At 39.7% G+C, this 26,122-nt stretch overlaps 1 protein-coding gene across 1 annotated transcript in view; it reads right to left on the bottom strand.

Moving 5' to 3' along the window:
- Positions 1 to 11,499: 11,499 nt before the first annotated feature.
- Positions 11,500 to 26,122, bottom strand: part of LOC148121578 (kinetochore protein NDC80 homolog) — a 73,627-nt gene continuing 59,004 nt past the window's right edge. The window contains 7 exon segments of the mRNA XM_087908719.1: positions 11,500 to 11,652; positions 13,096 to 13,301; positions 16,854 to 16,998; positions 17,868 to 17,974; positions 19,307 to 19,400; positions 23,481 to 23,570; positions 25,242 to 25,344. Coding sequence (XP_087764845.1) covers positions 11,500 to 11,652; positions 13,096 to 13,301; positions 16,854 to 16,998; positions 17,868 to 17,974; positions 19,307 to 19,400; positions 23,481 to 23,570; positions 25,242 to 25,344 — 898 coding nt within the window.

Raw genomic sequence — 26,122 nt, 5'->3', positions numbered from 1 at the left:
TATCTTTAACAAATGGTGCTGGCATAACTGGATGTCAACCTGTAAAAGAATGAAGGTAGATCCATATCTATCACCATGCACAAAAATCAAGTCCAAATGGATTAAAGACATCAACATTAATCCTTCCACTTGGAACCTGATAGAAGAGAAAGTGGGAAGTAGTCTACAAGATATAGGCACAGGAGGCCTCTTCTTAAGTAGGACCCCAGTAGCACAGACAATAAGAGAAACAATGAATAAATTGGATCTACTGAAACTGAGAAGCTTTTGTAAAGCAAAGGACACCGTCAGTAAGACAAAAAGGCTGCCTTCTGACTGGGAGAAGATCTTCACCAACCCCTCATCAGACAAAGGTCTGATCTCCAAAATATACAAAGAACTCAAGAAACTAGACACTAAAACTCTAATTAACCCAATTAAAAAATGGGGTACTGAACTGAACAGAGAATTCACAACAGATGAACTTCGAATGGCCAGAAGACACTTAAGGTCATGCTCAACCTACTTAGCGATCAGGGAAATGCAAATCAAAACCACTTTGAGATACCATCTTACACCTGTCAGAATAGCTAAACTCAAAAACACCAATGATAGCCTATGCTGGAGAGGATGTGGAGTGAGGGGAACACTCATCCGTTGTTGGTGGGAATGCAAACTTGTACAGCCACTGTGGAAATCAGTGTGGCGGTTTCTCAGGAAACTGGGAGTCAACCTCCCTCAGGACCCAGCAATTCCACTCTTGGGAACATACCCTAGAGATTCCCTAGCATACTACAAAAGCATTTGTTAACTATGTTCATAGCAGCACTATTTGTAATAGCCAGAACCTGGAAACAGCCTAGGTGCCCCTCAATAGAAGAACGGTTAAAAAAGGTGTGGAACATATACACATTAGAGTTTTACTCTACCAGAACTTTTAAGAAGAGCTAATACCTATACTCCTTAAGGTATTTCACAATATAGAAACAGAAAAGTCATTGCCAAACTCTTTTTATGAAGCTACAGTTACCCTGATACCAAAACCACATAAAGACACAACCAAGAAAGAGAATTACAGGCCATTCTCACTCATGAACATCGACGCAAAAATTCTCAACAAAATCCTGGCAATCCGAATCCAAGAACACATTAGAAAAATTATCCATTATGATCAAGTCGGCTTCATTCCAGAGATGCAGGGCTGGTTCAACATACGCAAATCCATCAATGTAATCCATCATATAAATAAACTGATAGAAAAAAACCATATGATCATCTCATTAGATGCTGAAAAAGCATTTGACAAAATCCAACATCCCTTTATGATAAAGGTGTTGGAGAGATTGGGGATACAAGGATCATACCTAAATGTAATAAAAGTTATTTACATCAAGCCGACAGCTAACATCAAACTGAACGGAGAAAAACTCAAAGCCATTCCATTGAAATCAGGAACAAGACAAGGCTGTCCACTCTCTCCATACATCTTCAATATAGTGCTAGAAGTTCTAGCAATAGCAATACGACAACATAAGGGGATCAAGGGGATTTGAATTGGAAAGGAAGAAGTAAACTCTCGTTATTTGCAGACGATATGATAGTATACATGATCGACCCCAAAAACTCTACTAAAGAACTCCTACAGCTGATAAACACCTTTAGTAATGTGGCAGGATACAAGATCAACTCCAAAAAGTCAGTTGCCCTCCTATACACAAAGGATAAAGAAGCAAGGAGGGAAATCAGAGAAACTTCACCTTTCACGATAGCCACAAATAGCATAAAATATCTTGGGATAACTCTGACCAAGGAAGTGAAAGACCTATTTGACAAGAACTTTAAGTCTTTGAAGAAAGAAATTGAGGAGGATACCAGAAAATGGAAAGATCTCCCTTGCTCTTGGATTGGGAGGATCAACATAGTAAAAATGGCAATTCTACCAAGAGCAAACTATAGATTCAATGCAATCCCCATCAAAATCCCATCAAACTTCTTCACAGACCTTGAGAGAAGAATAATTAATTTTATATGGAAAAACAAAAAACCCAGGAAAGCCAAAACAATCTTATATAATAACGGAACGTCTGGAGGTATAACCATCCCTGACTTCAAACACTATTACAGAGCTACAGTATTGAAAACAGCTTGGTACTGGCATAAGAACAGAGAAGTCGACCTATGGAATCGAATAGAAGACCCAGATATTAACCCACAAACCTATGAACACTTGATTTTCGATAAGGGGGCTAAAGGTATGCAATGGAAGAAGGAAAGCATCTTTAACAAATGGTGCTGGCATAACTGGATGTCAACCTGTAGAAGAATGAAAGTAGATCCATATCTATCACCATGCCCAAAAATCAAGTCCAAATGGATTAAAGACCTCAGCATTAATCTGACCACTTTGAACCAGATAGAAGAGAAAGTGGGAAGTCGTCTACAAGACATAGGCACAGGAGACCACTTCCTCGGTAGAACCCCAGTAGCACAGACAATAAGAGAATCAATGAATAAATGGGACCTCCTGAAACTGAGAAGCTTCTGTAAAGCAAAGGACACCGTCAGTAAGACAAAAAGGATACCTCCTGACTAGGAGAAGATCTTCACCAACCCCTCATCAGATAAAGGCCTGATCTCCAAAATATACAAAGAACTCAAGAAACTAGACACTAAAACTCTAATTAACCCAATTAAAAAATGGGGTGCTGATCTGAACAGAGAATTCTCAACAGAAGAACTCCGAATGGCCAAAAGACACTTAAGGTCATGCTCAACCTACTTAGCGATCAGGGAAATGCAAATCAAAACAACTATGAGATACCATTTTACACCGGTCAGATTAGCTAATGTCAAAAACACAAATGATAGCCTATGCTGGAGAGGATGTGGAGAGAGGGGAACTCTCATCCATTGTTTGTGGGAATGCAAACTTGTACAGCCACTGTGGAAATCAGTGTGGCGGTTTCTCAGGAAACTGGGAGTCAACCTCCCTCAGGACCCAGCAGTTCCACTCTTGGGAATATACCCAAGAGATGCCCTATCATACTACAAAAGTATTTGTTCAACTATGTTCATAGCTGCACTATTTGTAATAGCCAGAACCTGGAAACAACCTAGGTGCCCCTCAATAGAAGAATGGTTAAAGAAGGTGTGGAACATATATACATTAGAGTTTTACTCAGCGGTAAAGAACAATGACATCTTGAATTTTGCATGCAAATGGATGGAAATTGAAAACGCTTTACTGAGTGAGGTAACCCAGAACCAAAAAGAGGAATATGGTATGTACTCACTCATAAGTGGATTCTAGCCATAGTTAAAGGTCTTTGGGTTTAAAATTAGTGATCCTAGAGAAGATAGATAAGAAGGTGAACCTGAAGAAAATTTATATAGTTATCCTCCTGGATAATATAACTAGGCAAGATTGCCAAGCAAAGTCGGGTGCATGGGGGGTGGGGGGGTTTAAGTAAGGGAAGATGGTTAGGGTGAGGGGAGAGGGCGAGAATTGGGGATGGCTTGGGGGAATGGGAGGGGGGAGGGAGGAAGGATGGTTATGGGAGCAGGGAAGTTTATATCGCAACTAAGAGAGCCATTCTAGGGTTTGTAAGAGACTTGATTCTGGAGGGGTTCCCAGTAAAAATTAAATAAAAAAAATAAATAAAAGAAAAATAAAAAAAAAGAAAAAGAAAACGCTTTACTGAGTCAGGTAAGCCAGACCCAAAAAGAGGAATAAGGTATGTATTCACTCATAAGTGGATTCTAGCCATAATTAAAGGTCTTTGAGCCTGTTATTCGTGATCCTAGAGGAGCTAAATAAGAAGGTGAACCTGAAGAAAATTCAGGTAGTTTTCCTCCTGGAGATTGGAAATAGACAAGAGTTCCAGGTAACCAAGGGTGCATGGGGGATTGGGAGGGTAGTTGGAAGGGTAGGAGGTTAGAGAGAAGGGAGCAGGGGAGGAATGGGAAATGCTCGGGGGACTGGGAGGGTGGGAGGGAAGAAGGATAGATATGGTTTCATGGAAGAATATATCTCAACTATGGAAGTCAGTTTAGGGTTTACTAGAGACTTGACTGTAAATGGGATCCCAGATCCAAGGAGAGATCCCCAGATTGTTCTCTGGACAGAGGAGAGGGTGCCTGAACTGGCCTTGGCCCATAACCATACTGATGAATATTTTGCTTATCACCATAGATCCTTCATCTGGCAATAGATGGAGATAGAGATGGGGTCCCACGTTGGAACACTGGACTTAACTCCCTAGGTCCAACCGAGAAGTAGCAGGAAGAAGAACGTGAGCAGGGAGGGCAAGATCAGAGGGAACCTTCATCCGGCGATGGATGGTGATGCAGACGGAGACCCACATTGGAGCACCGGACTGAGCCCCCCAAGGTCCAAAGGAGAAGCAGAAGGAGGAAGAACATGAAAAAGCAAATCAGAACCTCAAAGGGAGCGATCACCCACTGATACAAGGGGACTGATCTAATGGGAGTTCACCAAGGCCAGTTGACTGGGACTGAAGGAGCGCTTGATCCAACCAGATTCTCTGGAGGAGCTGGATTCTCTGAATGTGGCTGGCCCGAAGTCTTTCTAAAAAGCCATTGACAATGACTCTGGGACTTGTTTCCTCTGCATATTCTGGATTTTTGGGGATCCAGTCTGACTAGATACTCACCTTCCTGGTCCTGGAGGGAGCAGGGAGGAACTTGAACTACCCTCAGGGTAGTTAGGTCTTTGAAAAAAAAAAAAAGATCCAGGACCTCGATAAACCTCAAATGCAAGTGCCTCCACCTATGGTTCCCAGCTGCATACTTACTGTCTAGGGTGAGGCGGTTGTAAGAAATGGTTAGTACAAAAGCCTAAGTGATGTCTTAATCTTGTCTCTTCCCAGCAGTGCCTGATTGGGCTCATTGAAATCTAAAAGTGGACGTGATGATAGGTGGTTTGTTTCTTTTCATTGTTTACTTGGCTTGCTATGAGAGGGTTTTTGCCACCCTTCCAATACTCCCTGTTTTCCTTTTCCTCTATAATTATCTGTTGAAGCAGGCAGTGTGGTATAACATAATTTACTAAGATGTTTCCAACTACTAAAGGTAGAAATGAAATCAAAGCAATATTATTTGTTTTGATGGTAGGCTATAAAATTAGTTCAAGTTTGGAGCGACTAGGGTGTTCAAATGAACTTGCTCTTATAGCTGAGTGTGATCACACACACCTGTAATCCTGGTCTTCAAAAGACTCCAGGAAGAAGAAGACTGAATGAGAATTCAAAACCAGTGTGGGCCATATAGTAGTTCCCCAGCCTACAGAGAAAGACATAGCTCACAAAGCGACCAACCAAAGAAATTGATATTTTAAACATTAGTTTTTCACTCAGAGTCTTGCTCTTCCAGTTACTGGAAGGCTAGTTCTAACCTACTGTGTACCATATTAGCATAACGTCTACAGACAAGCCACTTAATCAGCCATTCTGAAGAAAAGAATTCAAACATTGCAGTCAACCTATAACCATTTCGTATACTTTCCTTAAAATTCTTATCCATATACAAACAAATTTTAAAATTAAAAAGACATAAATTAAAGCTATTAACATTTTAAAAGTTTCCTGTCTTTTTGCTCATTCCAATAAAAACAATTACCAAACACTTCTGTGATCTTGAAAATTTGTTATTAGTAAGGGAAAGAGGTTAACATGTTTTCAAAATTACTCGAACTCGTGTTTTTGTATTTGCTTTAAAGTGTTTTTTTTTTCTGTTTTTCTTTGAAGCGAAGGGGGAGTGACCTTTGAAAAGCCAAGCACAAACAAACCTGCATCTGAAAGCAATGTCTTGATATTTCATAAAAGGTAACAAAGCTTTTAATTTTATTTAATGAATAGGTTCTTATAAGTGTGCTTTGATTCCCTAGAGACAATAAAACTTATATTGTAAAGGTGCTTTCAAGACAAACATTAGGACCCAATTTTCCTGTTTTAGTAGTTAAGATTCCAGGTGATATGATGTCTGTATAATTCTGGTGTGTATGATGCTAGAGAAGAACAGATTCAGACCACAGTTCCACCATTCTAAGGTGATGCTCAGGTTTGTGCTGTGTTCTGTAACTAGTTCTCAGAAACTGTAGAATCAGATGGTGAAAGCTGAGCCATCTCTAGTTCAACATTTGAGTCTTTTATTCTCCGAAGGTTAAGGATGACTTCAAAGAGCTTTGGTTTTACTGTCTAAGACTGTCAGTATTAATTATATTAGAAATTAAACTAAGAAAATGTCAATATAAACTCAATTTAAAATAAAAATCTCATTATGTGGTTTCAAAAATAAAACGGATTATTTATTTAGTTGCTTCTTTTTTTGGTTGGTTTTATTTTGGAGACAGGTTTTCTCTGTGTAGCCCTAGCTTTCCTGGTACTCTCCCTGTAGACCAGGCTAGCATCGAACTTTGAGATCTACCTGTCTGTGCCTCCCAGGTGCTCAGATTAAAGGTGTGTGTTACCACCCCCTACAATGCTTTGAATTTTTAAAAAACTTTCTGGGTGAGCAAGATGGCTCAGCACGTGAAGGCACTTATCACCAAGCCCAAAGACCTGCTTTCATTCCCCAGACCCACGTGGTAGGAGAGAACCGACTGCTTCAGGGTGACCGCCAGCTGTTGTCTCTGTCTCTGTCTCTGTCTCTCTCTCTTTTACACACACACACACACACACACACACACACACACACACACATAAATGTAATAAAATTAAAACATTTCTAATGCAAAACAATTTTATTGGGCAGCCAAACATGGTCTCCCACTTTTAAATTCAGATTTCTTGAATAGCTGACTAATGAAAGCTGGTGAGAATCTGTCTGCTACTGCATTCAGACTGTCGTAGCAGCCAGTCTAGGCAGCAATGTACACATGAGAGGATGAGAGTGAGAAGAACAATCAGCATCTTTGTTTTGTTGTAGTGATACTAGATACACCTTGGAGAACTTTCTCTAGACTAGATCAGCAGTTGTCTGGATTGGAGGTGGGGAAGTTTGATACAGATTGACAGGAATCAGTCTGTTATTTGTATGACCTGGGGAATGACCTCACCTTTTTGTACTTTGAATCTCTTGCATATAAGTATGGAGATAGGTTGAGTGGTGGTGCATGCCTTTAATTAGGCAGAGGCAGGCTAATCTCTGGGTTTGAGGATAGCCTGGTCTAGAGACAAGTTCCAAGACAACCAGAGCTACACAGAAAAACCGGTTTTTTGAAAAATAAAAGAAAGAAAGAAAAAGAGTGGAGATAAATGGGAGTTGGTTCAGTGGTTTAGAGTCGTTCCTATTCTACCAGAGGACCCAAATTCAGTTCCCAGTTACCCACCTTGGCTGGTTACAACCACCTGTAACTCCAGCTCCAGGAGAATCTGATGCCCCTTTTGTGACCTCCATAAGCACTCACATGTATGTGTGGTTATGCATATACAGACACAATATACATAAATAAAAATAGATCCTTTTTACTTTTTTAATGGAGGTAATGGCAGACTCTCCTTTACGAGTAGTTCTGAATATTTATTGAGTGTTCATATAGGTCAACTGTTCTTAAGTTTTTCATGCATATTAACTCTTGATACTCAGAGACAATTTTCCCTTAAGGCATAATGGCAAACAAGGGAGTACAAGCAATGGAGCATTTAGAGGGGCATAAATAGAGATGAAAGTGTTTAGGTTATTGAATAGGCTTGTAGACTACTTGGTACAGAAGATCTATGGGCCTGAAACATACCTTTAAGGATAATGTGTGGGTTGATAATGTCATTCACAAGGAAATTTGGTTTGTTATTTGTGGTGCTGAAGATTGAGCACAGAGCACTTCACAAGCTGAACAAGACATTGGGATGTATCCCCAGTCCCAGAAGTACATTTTATTCCCCCTGCATTTTGTGCCTAAAACTGCTGTAACCTCTTGGTATGCTCTCCTTCTGTTTTAAGGAATACATTGTATTTAGTTATTTAAAATTTAAAGGCTAATGTTTGATGCTGTTGTTACAATTTGTGTGTGTGTGTGTGTGTGTGTGTGTTTATGATGGATAGCCTTGAAATAATGCAGACTTGAACACAGAAGGAAATGTTTTTGATTGCCTTCTTCAAATATTATTCTAGGACTAGTGGGCATTCATCCATTAATAGTCAACCTAGTATATTTTACAGGTCTGAAAAAATCAAGGACCCAAGACCACTTAAGGATAAATCATTTATTCAGCAGTGTATTCAAAAGCTCTATGAGGTATTCTATAATTTAAATTGTTTGATTTGAGTGTTTTTTCTTCCAACATTTTTTCTAATCCAAAATTTTCAATGCTTCATAAAAATGATTGTAGTTTCTTACAGAAAATGATTATGTACATAGTGTATCCATCAAGTCTCTACAAGCCCCATCAACTAAAGATTTCCTAAAGATCTTTGCCTTTCTTTATGTTTTCCTGTGCCCATCATATGAATTTCCTGTCAAGAAATTTGAAGAAGTTTTGGCTATCCTGGGTTTTTTGTTTTTCCATATAAAATTGATTATTGTTCTCTCAAGGTCTGTAAAGAAGTTTGATGGGATTTTGATGGGGATTGCATTGAATCTATAGATAGCTTTTGGTAGAATTGCCATTTTTACTATGTTGATTCTCCCAATCCAAGAGCAGGGGAGGTCTTTCCATTTTCTGGTATCCTCCTCAATTTCTCTTTTCAAAGGCTTAAAGTTCTTGTCAAATAGGTCTTTCACTTCCTTGGTTAGAGAACTCAAGAAACTAGACACTAAAACTCTAATTAACCCAATTAAAAAATGGGGTACTGAACAGAACAGAGAATTCACAACAGATGAACTTCGAATGGCCAGAAGACACTTAAGGTCATGCTCAACCTTCTTAGCGATCAGGGAAATGCAAATCAAAACCACTTTGAGATACCATCTTACACCTGTCAGAATAGTTAAAGTCAAAAACACCAATGATAGCCTATGCTGGAGAGGATGTAGGGTGAGGGGAACACTCATCCATTGTTGGTGGGAATGCAAACTTGTGCAGCCACTGTGGAAATCAGTGTGGCGGTTTCTCAGGAAACTGGGAGTCAACCTCCCTCAGGACCCAGCAATTCCACTCTTGGGAATATACCCTAGAGATTCCCTAACATACTACAAAAGCATTTGTTCTACTATGTTCATAGCTGCACTATTTGTAATAGCCAGAACCTGGAAACAGCCTAGGTGCCCCTCAATAGAAGAATGGTTAAAAAAGGTGTGGAACATATACACACTAGAGTTTTACTCAGCGGTAAAAAACAATGACATTTTGAATTTTGCATGCAAATGGATGGAAATAGAAAACGCTTTACTGAGTGAGGTAAGCCAGACCCAAAAAGAGGAACACGGTATGTATTCACTCATAAGTGGATTCTAACCATAATTAAAGGACTTTGAGCCTATTATTCGTGATCCTAGAGAAGCTAAATAAGAAGATGAACCTGATGAAGATTATTTAGCTATCCGCCAGGAGGTAGGAAAGAGACAAGAGTCCCAGGTAACCTCGGGTGCATGGGGGGGTGGGTGGGTTGATGGAAGGGGAGAGGGTTAGAGAGAAGGGAGTAGGGGAGGAATGGGGAAAGCTCGGTGCCCTGGGATGGGGGGGGGGTGAGGGAGGATGGATGAATATGGGATCAGGGACGAATATATTTCAACTAAGGGAGTCATTTTAGGGTTTACTGGAGACCTGGTTATATATGGGATCCCAGGTCCAAGGAGAGATCCCCCAGATTGTTCTCTGGACAGAGGAGAGGGTGCCTGAACCGGCCTTGGCCCATAACCATACTGATGAATATTTTGCTTATCACCATAGATCCTTCATCTGGCGAAGGACGGCGATACAGTCGGAGACCCACATTGGAGCACGGGACTGAGCCCCCCAAGGTCCAAATGAGGAGCAGAAGGACGAAGAAAATGAAAAAGTAAATCAGGACTGCGAGGGATGCTATCACCCACTGATACAAGGGGACGGATCTAATGAGAGTTTACCAAGGCCAGTTGGACTGGGACTGAATGAGGACGTGATCTAACCAGATTCTCGGAATTTGGCCGGATTCTCTGAATGTGGCTGGCCAGAAGTCTTTCTGAAAAGCCATTGACTATGATACTGGGACTTGTTTCCTCTGCATATACTGGATTTTGGGGATCCAGTCTGTTTGGATACTCACCTTCCTGGACCTGGAGGGAGGGGGGAGGAACTTGAACTTCCCACAGGGCAGGAAACCCTGACTGCCCTAAGTGACAAAGAGGGAGGAGGAGAGGGAGGAGGAGAGGGAGTGGGGAGCGTGGGAGGGTGTTGGGAAGAGGGGCAGAAATGGAAACTTTTATAATTTAATAAAATTTACTTTCAAAAAAAAGAAAAGGAGGGAGGGAGAGACAAAGAGAGAGAAAAAACTAGAAAGAGGATTAAATAGGCATAAGCTATAATAAATTTTACCTACAAAAATAAATAAATAAATAAATAAAATAAAATAAAAAAATGATTATTTTAGACTGAAAAAATATACTCAGAAATTCAGCTAGATCACTCAGGTGGTACGATCTGAAGACTGTGCACCAGCAGGCTGCCAAAAAGTGATACTCATCTCTGTAACACCAAAGTCAATTGATAGAACACATGTCCCCTGTGCTTGCTTCCTCTATGATCAGACTAAAGGTTACTTTCAACGCTGGCCAGAAACCTTTGGAGGCTGTGCTCATTGTTCCTGTCAAACACATGATGCACATTTATGAAAGCACTCTGCTGTTTATGAAGAATGGGGAAGCTTTTGCATCTTGATTAAGAATCCATGGCACCCCAGATGGGAAATGAGAGTCATTGGGAATCTCTTTGATAGCATTTAATGCAGCCACCCGTTAGGAATGCTTAAAATACAGAGTGTACACATTCCACTCCCTCAGCTCCCAGGTGTAGACACAGTAGAAGAAGTGGTCCAAAGCTCCTCAAAGGTTCTTACATCCTTAATAATCACCTTTATTGGACCCCAGCTCCCTGTCACACCATCTCGTTTCAAACCCTGACTACTGCATATCAGCTGCGGAATAACACTCAGTGTGACCTCTTTGGAGAATGCTGGTTGTGTTTCCCTCCAGGGTCAAGCTCTTACCCACCCTTTGTGGCCTCACCCATTGTCCTATTAGATTCTCTCACCTTATGACTCGTTAATTCCTCCAAGCCAAATGTCACTCACTACCACCCCTTATGTTTCTCATACTTCTTTCTTTGGCAGTACAAACTGCTTTCATTCCACAGGAACACACTTTGTGGGTATCTAGGATTCTGAAACCTGCAACAATACCATTACTTTTGTATTACCCTCTAGCCCCTATGTCCAAACCTTCATAATGCCTCTATTCTCTGTGATACCCTGCTTACCAGCTACGTGGTCTGGGACTTGTGCCATAGTGTTCCCCTTCCCTGAATTAGATCACTGAATTAGAGGTGGTTCCTGATGAAGAACCCTTGTCAAGTCCCATCGCCAAGTTCATAGCTGCATGGATTGGCATGGCAAATGAGCCATCCAAGTGATACCCTTTCTAGCAGCCCTGGGCATAACTGCACTGCAGCCACTGGAACAGCAGGACTGACGCTTCCCTAGCTGTTTACCATCGATTTCCTCAGAATCCATCTGAGTTTCCTACAGGGAGCCCAGACTATCCTTAGTCTTCATGGACAAATGGACTCACTAGCCTCCTTAGTACTATAAAATCAGAGAGGAGTGGATTCACTCATCACAGCAGAGAGAGTTGTTCTTTGTCTCTTTCTTGGAGAAGAATGTTATTTCTACATCAATCAGTCTGGTGTAGTGAAGGATAAGACCCAACAGTTCCAAATGGACCTCCAAAACCTAGCCAGTGGATCACTAACCCCTCTTTCCTTATTTCTCTTCATTCTACTAATTACTCCCTGTCTCATAAACCTCTTGTCTAAATTTCTTCAACAACAAATGCAAAGGATTTCTAACCAGACTTTGAACAAGTTACTATTGCAGGATTACCAGTCTATAGCTACAGAACCAGAGGCCTGTGAATCCAGTTATATCCTGGGGATGAAGATCATGATTGTCCCAAGAACTTCAATTCCCCAATTCAGCAGGAAGTAGTCTCCTGAAAAAAAAATCCCCTTTCTGACTGATCTAATGAGAGTTCACAAGGCCAGTTGGACTGGGACTGAACGAGGACGTGATCCAACCAGATTCTCTGAATGTGGCCAGATTCTCTGAATGTGGCTGGCTCGGAGTCTTTCTGAAAAGCCATTGACAATGACACTGGGACTTGTTTCCTCTGCATATACTGGATTTTGGGGATCCAGTCTGTTTGGATACTCACCTTCCTGGACCTGGAGGGAGGGGGGAGGAACTTGAACTTCCCACAGGGCAGGAAACTCTGACTGCTCTAGGGGATGGAGAGGGAGGAGGAGAGGGAGTTGGGGGAGTGGGAGGGTGTTGGGAGGAGGGGCGGAAAAGGAAACTTTTATAATTTAATATAATTACTTTCTCATAAAAAAGAAGCAAGTGGAGGCTATAAAAGACTAGATGATACAGTCTATGCATGCTGTTAATAAGAAATTACACGCTAAAGCTAAATCAAGTTTGACCAAATTCTAGGCTCTAAGGCTGAGTGCCACATCCTTTTCATTAGTACTACATATTGAACTTGATACCCTGAGCATTTTAACCTTACATTCCCTACTGATGCTAGCTCTTATAAATATGTATACAGATGTATACCTATCTCCTTTATGCACAGGGAAAAAGGTTATCTACCAGGGTTAGGAGATAAGGGAAGATAGATGACTACTTACAATGAACTGCTTGCTCATTCTATGTTAGAATTACATACATACATTTATTTATTTGCTGAGATCTTAGTTCATCATCAGAAAACCGAGTTTATCTTAAATATGACTGATAAATATTAGATGTGTTGATGAGCTGCCAAAAGGCTATGAGTGTTTTAGCTGTGCTAAATGTCAGTGCTAGAAAAATTTATCCCACTACCTACTGAATTCCCCTTGGTTACACAGGCCTTTACTAAGGTCTTCCATGATGAGTGGTCACTCAAAATACAGTATGACTTACCACCTCTTTGCCTCTGGCATATTTTAATTCCTCATTCCACATTTGTTGCTTTTCAGTCTCTAGGTCTTTGGTTAATTTATTAATGGTCTCTTGCAATTTACTTTTTTCATGATTTATTTTCTCCATGTCTGCAACTGAGTACTTTTGGTTATCAACAATGTTCTGTAGCCGAGCATTCTCCTGTCTCATTGCTTCACATTCTAATTCTGCAAGAGAAGAAACAAAAGCTTTCAAAAAAATTTTAAAAAATCTCTACAGAGAAACTGATGGAACGATTTAGGATTGTTTAAATTCGACTTTATACATATACATCCTTTCTGATGGATAAGTGACCTTACCTCACTAATGACATAAGTCATACAACTAGAGCTTTAGGTTGATATCTTTCATGTTTGGCTCACTACAGTTTCAGAAAGAAGGATCTGACAAATTGTAGCTTCATCCAAAAGTTACATTTAAAACTTTTAAACAGGCATAGTTCAACTTTGTTAATGTTCATTTTAAATACTTCTAATACTCTTTTACAAATTTGAACTATTCAAAAATGTGGTTTTTACACAATCGTTGATAAATTCTGAGCTGGCTTAAGTAACTTTATGCCTCTATTATGTCTCTGCACAAAAGCATGATAGATCTACAGAATCTAAGTATGTCCTACTCATTTGAAGTCATGAATGGCTTTAAGTAATCAAGGAAGTTAACCTAGTCATAGAATTAAAACAAATGGCAGATGATATTACTCTCTCATATACTCAGCTGGCAATTTTGGGGATATAATATTCTCCTAAGAATAACGAGGTGCTATAGTGGTGTGGTTAGTAAAGAGTCTGTGGTATGAGAAAAGGAGGGCCTGAGTTTAGATCCAGAACCCACAAAAAAGTTGGTCAGGGGGCACACATCTGTGCCCCTCATGTTATGGTTGAAAGGAGGTCAGACACAGATCCCTAGAAGTCATTGTGAGCCATCCTAGCTGAACAGATGAGCACCAAATTTAGAGAGATGCCATGCTTCAAAATAAGGTGCAGAGTGATCAAGGAAGACCTTGCTGTTAATCTCCAGCTTCCACATGTATGCACGTACCACACATGTACATAAACCCACACATAGACATACATATGCCATGTTCTATACACTCACAAAAAAAATCGTTTGTGCTAATTCTTTGGATTATGTGTAAAGAAAAGTATAATATTAGTATTGGTTTAATTACATTGGGACTAAGAAAATAGTCTATGATATGGAATAGCAAAGGACATTGATCATGGGCTAAGAAAACAGTAAGACTTCCTTTAGAGCAAACAGAATATGTACAATTGGAGTAATTTGTATAAATTTGATTTTAGTATATACTATGTGACAATTATAAGCCTTGGTTTTGTAGATGATCAGAACTACATAGACAAAGAATTAAATCCAAATCTCTAAGGACCATCTTCACAATCTACATATGATAGACATAAATTGGGAAATCCTGAAGGAAGAAATTACAGAATTCTAGGAAAACTGCAGCTCTCCTTATATTTATTTTTAAGCTGTAGTTTAATGGCTCTGTGACTGAAGTCAACTTCTGCTCTGTTTCTGGCATCATAGAAGTTAGCAAGTACTTTGTGTCATACTATTTTCCAAAGCTTAACTACAGTTGCCATGTGCTCCTGAATCTAATGTTAGGAAGATGCAGGACACTCAGGAGCATCCTTTGCTATGCTGTTGCATGTAGAGGATGGGGCACGAACAGCTTTCCACTGTTTTTAATCCGTTTCAGCTGCGGACTTGCTTACATGGCACTGATAGAGGATACAACAGTTACAGGCAGCCGAAGGAGGCAGAACTCCAGAGTCTAGCTGGTTAGGGCCAGTAACATGCTCAGCAGGCAGAGTCATTGCTGAGCAAGCCTGCCAAACTGAGATTGATACCCAGAACTGTGTAAAGCTGCAAGGAGAGAATGGACTGCAAGAGTTGTCCTTTTACCTCCACTTGTATCCTGTGGCATGTTCTCACACATATAACATACACGATACATGTACTAAACAAAACTATAAAAAGGGATCTGGTTTATAATGAAAAACAATATATTTATATAGGATATACTAGAATGTACCATAAACATATAAAATTATAGTTTTTATAACACATCATATATAGTTATAAATCTATATATAATGTATTCTTATATTGAAAACACATACAGGTTCATACTCAGAGGACGTGTGTTCTTAGAATAGGTTGTCTGTTGGCTTCAAAAAGCCCTGTGCTTAAGCCAGACAGGAACAGCAGTGCACATCTATGATCCTAGTATTTGTGATGCAGAGGTAGTTCGACAGTCAAGAGTGGAAGCCAACCAGGCTTGCTCAGTGAAACTGTTCAAAACCAAAAAAAGGCCATGTACTGAGAATGCTGGAAATTACAGTGGGCTAGGAAGGGCTACACATGTCTCGAACATGCAAATATCACCTCATCTGGAAAATGGTCTTCACACAAGTGATTGGGAATGCTGACATGAAAGAACCCTGGATTATGCAAGTGTGCCTTAAATATCACCATAGGTATCACTGGAGGATAGAGGCAAATGGAGAGTTCATGCAGATAGGAAGATGAAGACATAGGGACCAGAGAGATGCTCAGCAGTTGAAGCACTTAGTGTTCTTCCAGAGGGCCCAAGTTTAGTTTCCAGGGCCTACATTGGTAACTTACAACCAGTTCCAACAGATCTGACACCCTCTTCTGACATGAGGGTATCAGGTAGACATGTGGTACACATTAACTTAACAAACACAAAAAATTTAAAAAAGAGCTGGGCAGTGATGGCACACAGTTTTAATCCCAGCACTTGGGAGGCAGATCTCTGTGCACTCAAGGCCAGCCTGGTCTAAAAAAAAATTCGAGGACAGCCAGGACAACACAGGGAAAACCTATGTCAGAAGAAAAAAACAAACCAACAAACCAAAGAAGATGGAAGTAGAGATTAGGGTTATGTAGACATAAACCCAGGTATGCTGTTGGTCACAAAAGCTAGAAAAACAGATTCTTCCTGAGTACTTTCCTAAGAACATAATTATTGGCTCTTTGATTACATTTGGAGCTATGAGAGGAAAAAATAATTATTACTTGGTGCAGGACAGTCGTCTATATTCTGTCAATCATGTTTTAAATAAACGCTGATTGGACTGTAGCCAGGCAGGAAGTAGAGGTGGGTCAAGGAGAACAGAAGAATTCTGGGAAGGAGGAAGCCCATTCCTTCCCAGTCCTGTCCCAAACACAGAAGAAGGAAGATGTGATTGCCCCACTGAAAAAGGTACCAAGCCATGTGGTTAACATAGATAACAATGGGTTAATATAAGTTATAAGAGTTAATATGGAGCTAGAGCTAATGGGCCAATCAGTTTATTATTACTATAGACCTCTGTGTGATGTCTTTGGGGATAAAAGACTGTGGGTCCTGGCGGGAGGACAGAAACCAGGCAGGACGAAAACCCAGACAACAATTATTATTTGGGTTTTTTTGAAACAGGGTCTCACGATACAGCTCTGGATATCCTGGAACTCATTTTGTAGACCATGCTGGCTTCAAACTCACAGAGATTCACCTGCCTCTGCTTCCCACGTGCTAGGATTAAAGGTGTGTGCTACTATGCCTGGCTGGAAGAACTAATACCGAAAACTTGATAACTGCTACAGAAAGTTATCAAAGAAGGAAAGGATCACATAGCTGTTTACTGAGGCCCACAGGACAATCTCAATGATCCCTTAGCTCTGCTTACCTAGTCTACCAATTTCTTCATCAAGACCACTCAGTTGCTGGTCTAGGATGGACGAATGGGACTCAAAACTGCTCTTGTGTGCTTTAAACTTTTGAACACCTTCTTGCAAGGAAGTTTTGAGTTTCTTCAATGATACTAGTCGATTCTTGAAGAAGAAAAGCATATTAAGTTAGTTATGTCTACCAAAAAGCATTCTGTGTTTTAAAGAAAGCAATATTATTTACACTTATCTTAGAGGAAATCAAAAGAACTAAGAAAAGAACTTTGGTATTGCTACTGTAATGTAATAATTTAATGAAAGGCTTCAGTTTAGAATAGGAAAAGACCAAGGATAATGTAGAAACACACATACTTAATATCTGATTACTTTTCAGAACAATCTGCATGCTCCACTACTAAAACCAAGATAAAGATTCTGCTACCAGGGTTGGAAAGTTGGCTCAGGGTTACGAGCACTGCCTGCTTTCACAGGACCTGGGTTCAGTTTAACAACTCTCTGTATCTTGAGTTCAGATTTGACATCTTCTTCTGTTCTCCACAGGCACTGTGAGCATGTGGTACACAGATATGCATGTAGGCAAAATACCCATACATATTAAAATAAACACCCACATTATCATCTTGCTTTTATAAAAACATGCATGTTACCATATACTCTATAAGCCAGTTTGATACCACCATATTTTCACTACCTATACTCAGGACCTCTTGAGAACAATGCTTCTTGCAAGTAAATACAAAAGGGACCCTGTTCAAAGGGTAGTTTGGGCCTTATGTAAACAGGCAGGAAGCTTTCATCATATTCCCAGCACCATTAGTCCACGACTAGTAGACCACAAGGAAAAACAAAGCACCACAGATACTACACATGGCTTCACTGAAAGTCTATACCATCTTACCTTTAAGAAACTTATTTGTTAACCCATTTAAAAATACCTTCTATAAGAGGGTCTTCTCAAACAGGCTGAAGAGTCTAAAGAGATGTCAAGTGAGTTCAAAAACATGCTTACTAACCGGTTCTTTTTCTCTTTCTTGCTCCAATTTTGCAATCTGTTCATTGAGTTCTTTGTTTTCTTCTGCTAAAGGCTCCAGCTTGGACACATCTACCTTATATAAATCCTCTGGAAAAAAGCCCAAACACCTCATCAGAATCAATCTACAGCACCCTTCAAGTTTTCAGTACCTTATTTCCCCTTTACCCCCAATGCAGTAGATACTACCTTCTAAAACAGCAAGTGTTATTTTTACTCCATGGAATAGCCTATTGCCCTCAACCTGCTTAAGCTTTCCTTCATAGCACCAGTTGTTATTGGCCTTATGGTTCTTCATTTAATTACCATTACTTTCTTTCCAACAGAATAAAGTCAAGATTTTCTGTTCCTCATAACTGCGTTTTTGGTGCCTGGCACACAGTTGGTATGTAAAAATATTTGGGTAGATTAGTTTATATGTTTAACTATATATAGAAACATTAAATAACTCATTAAATGGTTTCCATATTAGATCACAATGAATTTTCCCTTTTGTGTGTTAGGCATGTTTATGTTGTCATGTGTGCATACAGAAGTCAGAAGTTACATTGTGAGCCTTACTCAGCTGTTTCCATCTAAAGTCTTAGGTAAGGTCTCTCCCCAGTCTGATCAGTTTCACTGGCTGATGAGCTCTAGGGATCTCAAGTCTCTACTTTCCACCTGCTACACTCGACATTTTTATGGGTGTCAGAATTAGACACAGGTTCTCATGCTTGTTGAGGATGTACATTATGGACTGAAACATTTCTCTTGCCCTCACGTTTGGCCTTTTTAAATGTATGGAGGATGTTTACAACAGCTGGAGTGACTTCTACTCTTACATCCCTAGTGCATCCTGAGGAATGTTGGTTTTCCCCTCTGACCTTTTGTGCCATAGGTGTCAAAGTGATATACCCCCATAACTAAGTAATACTGAGAGAAAAATAGCGTATATGGAAATATAATGGCTTGTTAACTTCCTCTGTCCTCTCTCTCTCTCTCTCTCTCTCTCTCTCTCTCTCTCTCTCTCTCCCTCTCTGTCATTCTTCCTTTTTTTCTTCCCCCTGAAACAGCCTTTCTCTGTAAAGCCTTGACTCTCCTGCAACTTACTTTGTGACCCGCATGGCCTCGAACTCTGCTTCCCAAATGCTGGGATTAAAGGCATGCACCACCATAACCTGGCTCATTTGGTATTTTTTTTACATTGCTTTCTAGTTCACTAAGTTTCAAAGTGGTCAAACACGTCTTGAATTCACATAGCCAGAAAGGGGTATGACTCAGGGCTGACTACTTTTTGCTTAACTATTACTTGTCCCCATTAAAGAACCGTCAAAGACCAATTCATAGGTACCCACCTCATAAAGTAGCTAATGAAAACATCAGGCATGACAAAACAAGCAGGCACCCAGAGTTCAGTGGCAGCACAGCAGGGAGGGCACTTACTCAGCTTGGACTGCAGCTCTGCATTGATCTCTTCCAAGTTGTCAGCATCGGTCACGAAACTCTCATAGCATTTGATGGTGTATTCCAGAAACAACTGATTGTGATGAGTAGATTTTTAAAACAAAGACATGATTCTCTATTCAGTTTGTTTCATATTTTTCTAATTGGAAATTTAAATGTGAATAAAAACGGAGTAGGCATTTATATAAATTCCTAAGAAGAAGAGATTGAAAACCTGCCATAAACTGTGCTATAAAGATGTACACAATCTATTACTTCTAAACATGGATAGGGATGAAATACACAATTTGGGTAGATATTTTGAAGTCAATCCAGGAAACTTATTACAAAATATAATTTGACATTAAATGCACAAACTTAGTCTTCTTTAAGAAGAATGCTGGGGCTGGCGAGGCTCAGTGGTCCTCCAACACAGGACCTGGTTTGTTCCCTTCACCAACACGGCACCACACATCTATTCACAGCCCCAGTCCCAGGGAATCTGATGCCTTCTCTGACTTCCTGGGACAATAGGCACAGAGATGGTTCACACATGTATGCAGGCAAAATATGTCTAAACATAAAAAACATATAACACATAACAATAATAATGATGATGATCATGATGAAGCTGAGGCTACAGAGATAGCTCAGTGGTTGAGAGTAATTGCTGCTAATGTAGAGGAGCTGGTTTTGGTTCTCTGTACAACTCTATATAATGCTAGTCCAGAGGATATGACACACTCTTTTGGCCTCCAAGGGCACTGCACAGACTTACATGCAGGCAAATCAAACACACACAGAAAATAATAGTGTTTTTTAAACAAAGACTCAGACAAACAAACCAAAACAAAAGCTCTGAGTCACTATTATGCATCTATAAGACTGGCAGAGAAAAAAAGGATTTCCACGTTATGAAAAATTGAAATGGATTATGATTATCTAACTTCAATTAGACAGACAGGGACTAATTATGAAAGTCAGAAACTTCAGGTGAACAATGCCGTGGAAGGTGGAGTCCTGAGAGGAGACTATTACAACTGTGACCCAAGAGAAAGTTCTGTTTTCAAACATGAATCATTTTGCCCAGTGTAGTTCAGCCTGCCTTGGAACTCATTATGTAGCCCCCTGTGGCCTCTGACTGGTGATTCTCCTTCCTCAGCCTCCCTGAATGTTGGAATCACAGTGTCTCACAGTGCGTGACTCTGAGAATGGCTAATCAGAGTATTCCACAGTCTAGATAAAATACGTATTTCCCAAGACAGACACACACCCTTTCACCAATACTGTGCTTACTAAGAAACCCTCTCATGACCCTGTTGATGTGGAAGAGAAAGCATACATAGGCAGTAAACATTCCTGTAAGCAGAATGGGAGCCCTCGAATGGTGAATGACGATACCTTCATGCTACTTCAGTCTGCTCTATTGTGAATCAATCTCCTTAGGTGTGGTAAGTTTGAATCTTAGGTAGTTTGTAGTCCCACAAACCTGACGGCCAGAATCTGTGTTATCCTGTGATAAACTGCACTAGAAGTGGAATCTGCTGTACATGCCCTGCCATGAGAGCTCATCCCTAGGAGCTTTGCTGTTACTGCTGAGGGGCTGACAGAGCCCAGGTCTCTGGAGGCTTCAGGCAAGCGCTCTGGAAAAGCTCTGTCTCCAGCCTGAAAATTCTCAAGAGGAAAATATCAAAGGTTCTACAGCAGCCTCTGCAGCCTGGATCACTGCTTAATATGGCACGTTCATTCTTGTTTAAAACAAAGGGGTGGATTGGTTGGACAGCTGAGTGGGTGAAAGTCCTTCCTCTGCAAGTCTGCCCACTTGAGTTTGAGACCCAGGGTCTATAGTGGGAGAAGGAGTCAACTTCTGAAAGCTGTCCTCTGATCACACCCGTGCTTGTGACACACATGAATGTACACATATACACTCTGAGGAAAAGAAAGGTCATTGATACTATGCTTGTCAGTTAATATAACTGTAAACTATTTCTCAGCCATTAATAAATATGACACTGGAATGACTACCACTTTAATTTTGTGAGACAGGCTTTAACCAGACACATTTAAACTAGTGCACAAAGCAATTTTTATTCTGAGAAGTCTATGGTCCTTAATATATACCAGACAACATGCATAATTCAAAGTTTATTCTCGAGCTAAAGTTTGTATTTTAGAATACAGTGGGGTTTGCCTTGCATTTTATGTTCTAATAAAGCATTTGGGATCAACTTATGCTTATGTTTTTAAAAATCATTGGTGCAGGACAATTGTCTATATTTTGTTAATTATGTTTTAAATAAATGCTGATAGGCCAGAAGCCAGGCAGGAAGTATATGTGGGACAACCAGAGATGAAGTAGAGGTAGGTCAATGAGAACAGGAGAATTCTGAGAAGAGGGAGGCTCCTTCTTCAGTCCTGTCCAGACACAGAAGCAAGATGTGACTATGCCGCTGAAAAAGGTACTGAGCCATGTGGCTTAAACAGATAAGAACAATGGGCTAATATAAGTTATAAGAGTTAATAAGAAGCCTGAGGTATAGGACCAATCAGTTTATAACTAATGTAGACCTCTGTGTGATTTCTTAGGGACTTAATGATTGTGGGAACTGGGCAAGACAAACCTGGCCAACAAATAATTACTTTTCTCTCTGTCATTTATGATCTCCCATTTTTAGTTGTCTGTGTGCTGAGGTTATGGGAGTGTACCACCATATCCAACATTTAGCACAACTACTTTTGGAAGTGGTAACTGAGCTAAGTAACAATATACCTAACTATAGCAGCCTAAACAAAATAAACGAGAACAACCTATATGCAGTATTTTAAGAGTCAATATGTATCAGTCCTGTAGTCTCAGCTACTTGTGAAGCCAAAGCCGAAGGTTTGTGAGTTCAAGGCTTTCCTTGAGTACAGAGTAGTTTAAGGCCAGTCTGAACAATTTATGAAGACTTTTTGGCATGAGGTGCCTGGAATTCAAGCTCCAGCGATTCCCTAACCTCTCTGCTCACCATATAGTTATGTTTTGTCTTGACAAATAATTACATTAAAGTAAGAAACAGGAGGGAAAAAACCTAATATATATATATAACACATATATTAGTTCCAATACATTTCTTTTGTCTTACTTTCTCTCCCTCTTTCTTTCTTTCTTTCTTTCTTTCTTTATTTATTTATTTATTTATTTATTTATTTCTATCTTTCTTTCAGTTCTTCCTTTTGAGACAGGTCTCACTATACAGCCCTGGCTAGTCCGGGATTTATTATACAGACCAGGCTGGCCATAAACCCTTAGAAGGCTGCCTGCTTCTGCCTCCTGAGTGCTGGGATGAAAGGGGTGCACATGGTTAAATTTGCATTTTTCAATTAACATTTTAAAATTTTTGTGGTTAGTAATTTAAGGAAGTTATAATGTCATTTCAATAGTAGGCTCACAAAGTTTTTTTTAAAAGATCATTTTAAAAAGATTCATATACTTATTATGTAAATAATGTTCTTTCTGCCTGTACACCTCCATGCCATATGAGCGCACCAGATCTAATTACAGATAGTTGTGAGCCACCATGTGGTTGCTGGGAAATGAACTCAGGACCTTTGGAAGAGCAATCAATGCTCTTAACCTCTGAGCCATTTCTCCAGCCCCAGAATTCTTTTACTTTACTAAAAATATTTTCCTTAAGATTGATCTATTTTATATGCATTTTCCTTGTGAATGGTTTTCCATGTTGTCAATCCCAGCATTTGGAAGCGAGACAGAGACATCTCTTTGAGTCAGGAGCAGCCTGGTCTACATAGAAAGTTCTAGGACAGTCAGGAATATGTAGTAAGAATTTGTGCAACCTTGCCAAGGCCGCTTTTGAGGCCATCTCCATGATATACAGTTACCTGACCCCTAACCCCCAGAAAAAGAATATCTTCAACTAGTCTCCTTATCGGGAATTCATTGGTCATCTGTAAAAACTCACAACAGAGTCTCTGCTCAGAAGACATAGGCTCCATATGAGGCCACCACATGAGGGATTTTACACAGGAAAAATTACTGAATTAAATCTGGTTTAAAAAAAATCAACCTCAGAAGTTTCCTAGAAAGCAAAAGACATGTTCTTTAAAAGAATACCTTTTAGTGAAGAATATAAAAGCATCCTCTCTATATATTGTTAATAGTAATATATAGTGCCTTATTATGTTTTACACCATCTTCACTTTCTTCTCCCCAAGCTTGCCCGTCATCAAATTGAGGTGCTCTTTCTTTCATTGCACGATACATCTAATTAGTACACAAACAACACATTAGATTAGTGGAGTTGATAGTTTGTAAAATTCATGCTTTTTTTAAATAGATTTGTTATTATATATACAGTGTTCTGTGAGGTCAGAAAAGGGCACTGGACTCCCTGTAGCTGGAGTTACAGGTAATTGAGAGTCAAAACAAAATTAAAACAACAACAACAAAAAAAAACTGGATATAATACCAAGGACTGGTGGTTACAGTCAAGACTACCAGTGAAATCTTTTCTATTCCTACATGGTGAACAAAAATAGCCACTCACCATATTCCAGCCATTCCTTTCTCATAGGCAAAGAAACACGACAACAAAACCAAACCAAACCCAACAATACCCCTCCCAAATCATTGACTCAGTTTGAGACAGAAGGGACTTGATACAAAAAAGGTTCAAATTAAATGCTGGATTAAAAGCTGGATGCAGTTGCACATACCTGTAGTTCCTGCTATTTACCAGATTGCAGTGGGAAGATTATTTGACCACAGAGTACAGACTAGGCAACATGGTGAGATTCACTCTCAGAAAAAACAACCAACCAACCAACCAACCAACAAACCAAAGAAGAAAAGTTTCAAAATAATAGCAAAAACACATAGCAAGATATAGAACTAAGTAAACAAACAGTTTTAAAGTTTCCACACAGGTAGACTTTGAAACAGTAATGGCTCTCCATAGGCATGCAATGCTCACACATGGCTGCATAGAGACAGGGTTTCTCTGCATAGACCAGACTGTCCCTGAACTCAGAGATCTTCCTGCCTCTGTCCTGAGTGCTAGGACTAAAGGGATGTGCCATCACATCTGGAGGTTGAGTATTTTTAATTGCTATAGTTTTCTTAGAGGAATATTTGTTAGTATGTAGAAAAAAGAGCTGATACAGATTAACATGGCACTGGTTTACAGAAAAAAATATTTGCTTAAAAATGTAGTACACTCTAAAATAAGTAGGGTAAACATATTAGGCAACATTAAGTCATGAGCTGTACTTTTCTATGGCTGCAGCACAGGTTTATATCAGCTTCACCAGAGATGAGTAATTTTTCAATGGTTCCATCACTAAGTGACAGAAATTAGTTCATATCTGTGATAATCTTATGGGACCACCATGTCATCCATCAATGACTGAACATCAGCATGTGACACATGACTGTACACATTTTTAGAGTAAACAGGACTTTGAAACCTACACCTAGGGCTGAAGTGCACCTCAATGGCAGAGCTACCCACGGTTCAACTCCTATACCACAAAACCAAATCAAATTATATCCAAAGGAAATGACTTAAAAGTTACCTGTAAGTTGGGAGAATATGCATTCGATATTTCCCTATTTTGGGATTAATACTGATTTCATTTTTAAGAAAGGAGAAAATGAATTTTGCAAAGAAAAATGATGTGGGTTTATTTTTTTCTAAACTGTAACACCCCAGGAAAACAATCTGCCAAGCAGAGCAGAGCCTAGGGAGAATGCTCACCGTTCTTACACTAACAGTTTGAAGAACTTCAAATCAAACGTACTTTGAAAGCAGAAGCAGGTTTTGAGACAAGTTGTAAAAGTCAGATTGGGAGAGAAATAGCAAATCATTGTGTGGAAAAACAAAAGAAAACTAAAACTAAATGTTTAAAGGTAAGATTTAAACTATTAATCAAATACCTTGATGCAGTCTATCAGCCATACCAAGGCTGCCATGATGTGAGGCCAGGTATGAGGGGCTCCCACTGCATACATGTAGCTCTTGTACAGTGCAAAGGGATACCTATGAGAAACAGGAAGATAAGGAGCAACCATGTTAGCAAGCATAAAGGCTACAGAAACAGTGTATTTCAAAGTGGCACATACACCTGCTGAGAAGATATTTGAGTCTACTCTGAAGATTTTATTCATCATTGATTTTTGTGTATTTATTCACATTCCACAGATTATTTTGTGCGGTGTTTAACAGCTGAGTTTAGAAGGATTCTCCTAAAAAGTCCCTTTTCATTTTCCTACATTCAATGTACTTCTATTACTCATTAGTGATTATCTGTCACTAAATCTACTTTCGTCCCTGTGTCTCCAAACAAACAGCTTTCCTTCCTTAGTTTTCCCAAGTGTTGGGATCACAGGTGTGCAGCACCACGTCTGCTCTGTGCTTGTCTTTATTTATAATGCTTTTAAACTTTATCTCTCTGCTGGTTAACTTTGTCAACCAGACACAAACTAGAGTCATCTGGAAAGACAGATCCTCAATAAAGGAATTGTCTTCATTAGGCTGGCCCATGGGCATATCCATAGAGCACTTCCTTAACTCATGACTGATGGGAGAGGGCTAGTCCACTGTGGGCAGTGCCACCCGAGTAGGTAGTAATGGACTGTAGGAGAAAGCAAGCTGAGCAAGCTATGGAGAACTAGTCAGTAAACAGCTTGACTTCATAGTTCACACCTCGGTTCCTGCTTCAGTTTCTGCCCCTACTTCCCTTGATGATTAACTCTTCCCTCCACTAGCTTTTTTTTAAAAAAAAATTATTTATTTATTTATTTATTATGCATACAAT

This window comes from Myodes glareolus, chromosome 7 (assembly GCF_982192425.1).
Source record: "Myodes glareolus chromosome 7, mMyoGla1.1, whole genome shotgun sequence".
Classification (NCBI taxonomy): Eukaryota; Metazoa; Chordata; class Mammalia; order Rodentia; family Cricetidae; genus Myodes; species Myodes glareolus.
The sequence above is the reverse complement of the archived record's forward strand: the minus strand, read 5'-3'. Positions and strand labels throughout refer to the sequence as shown.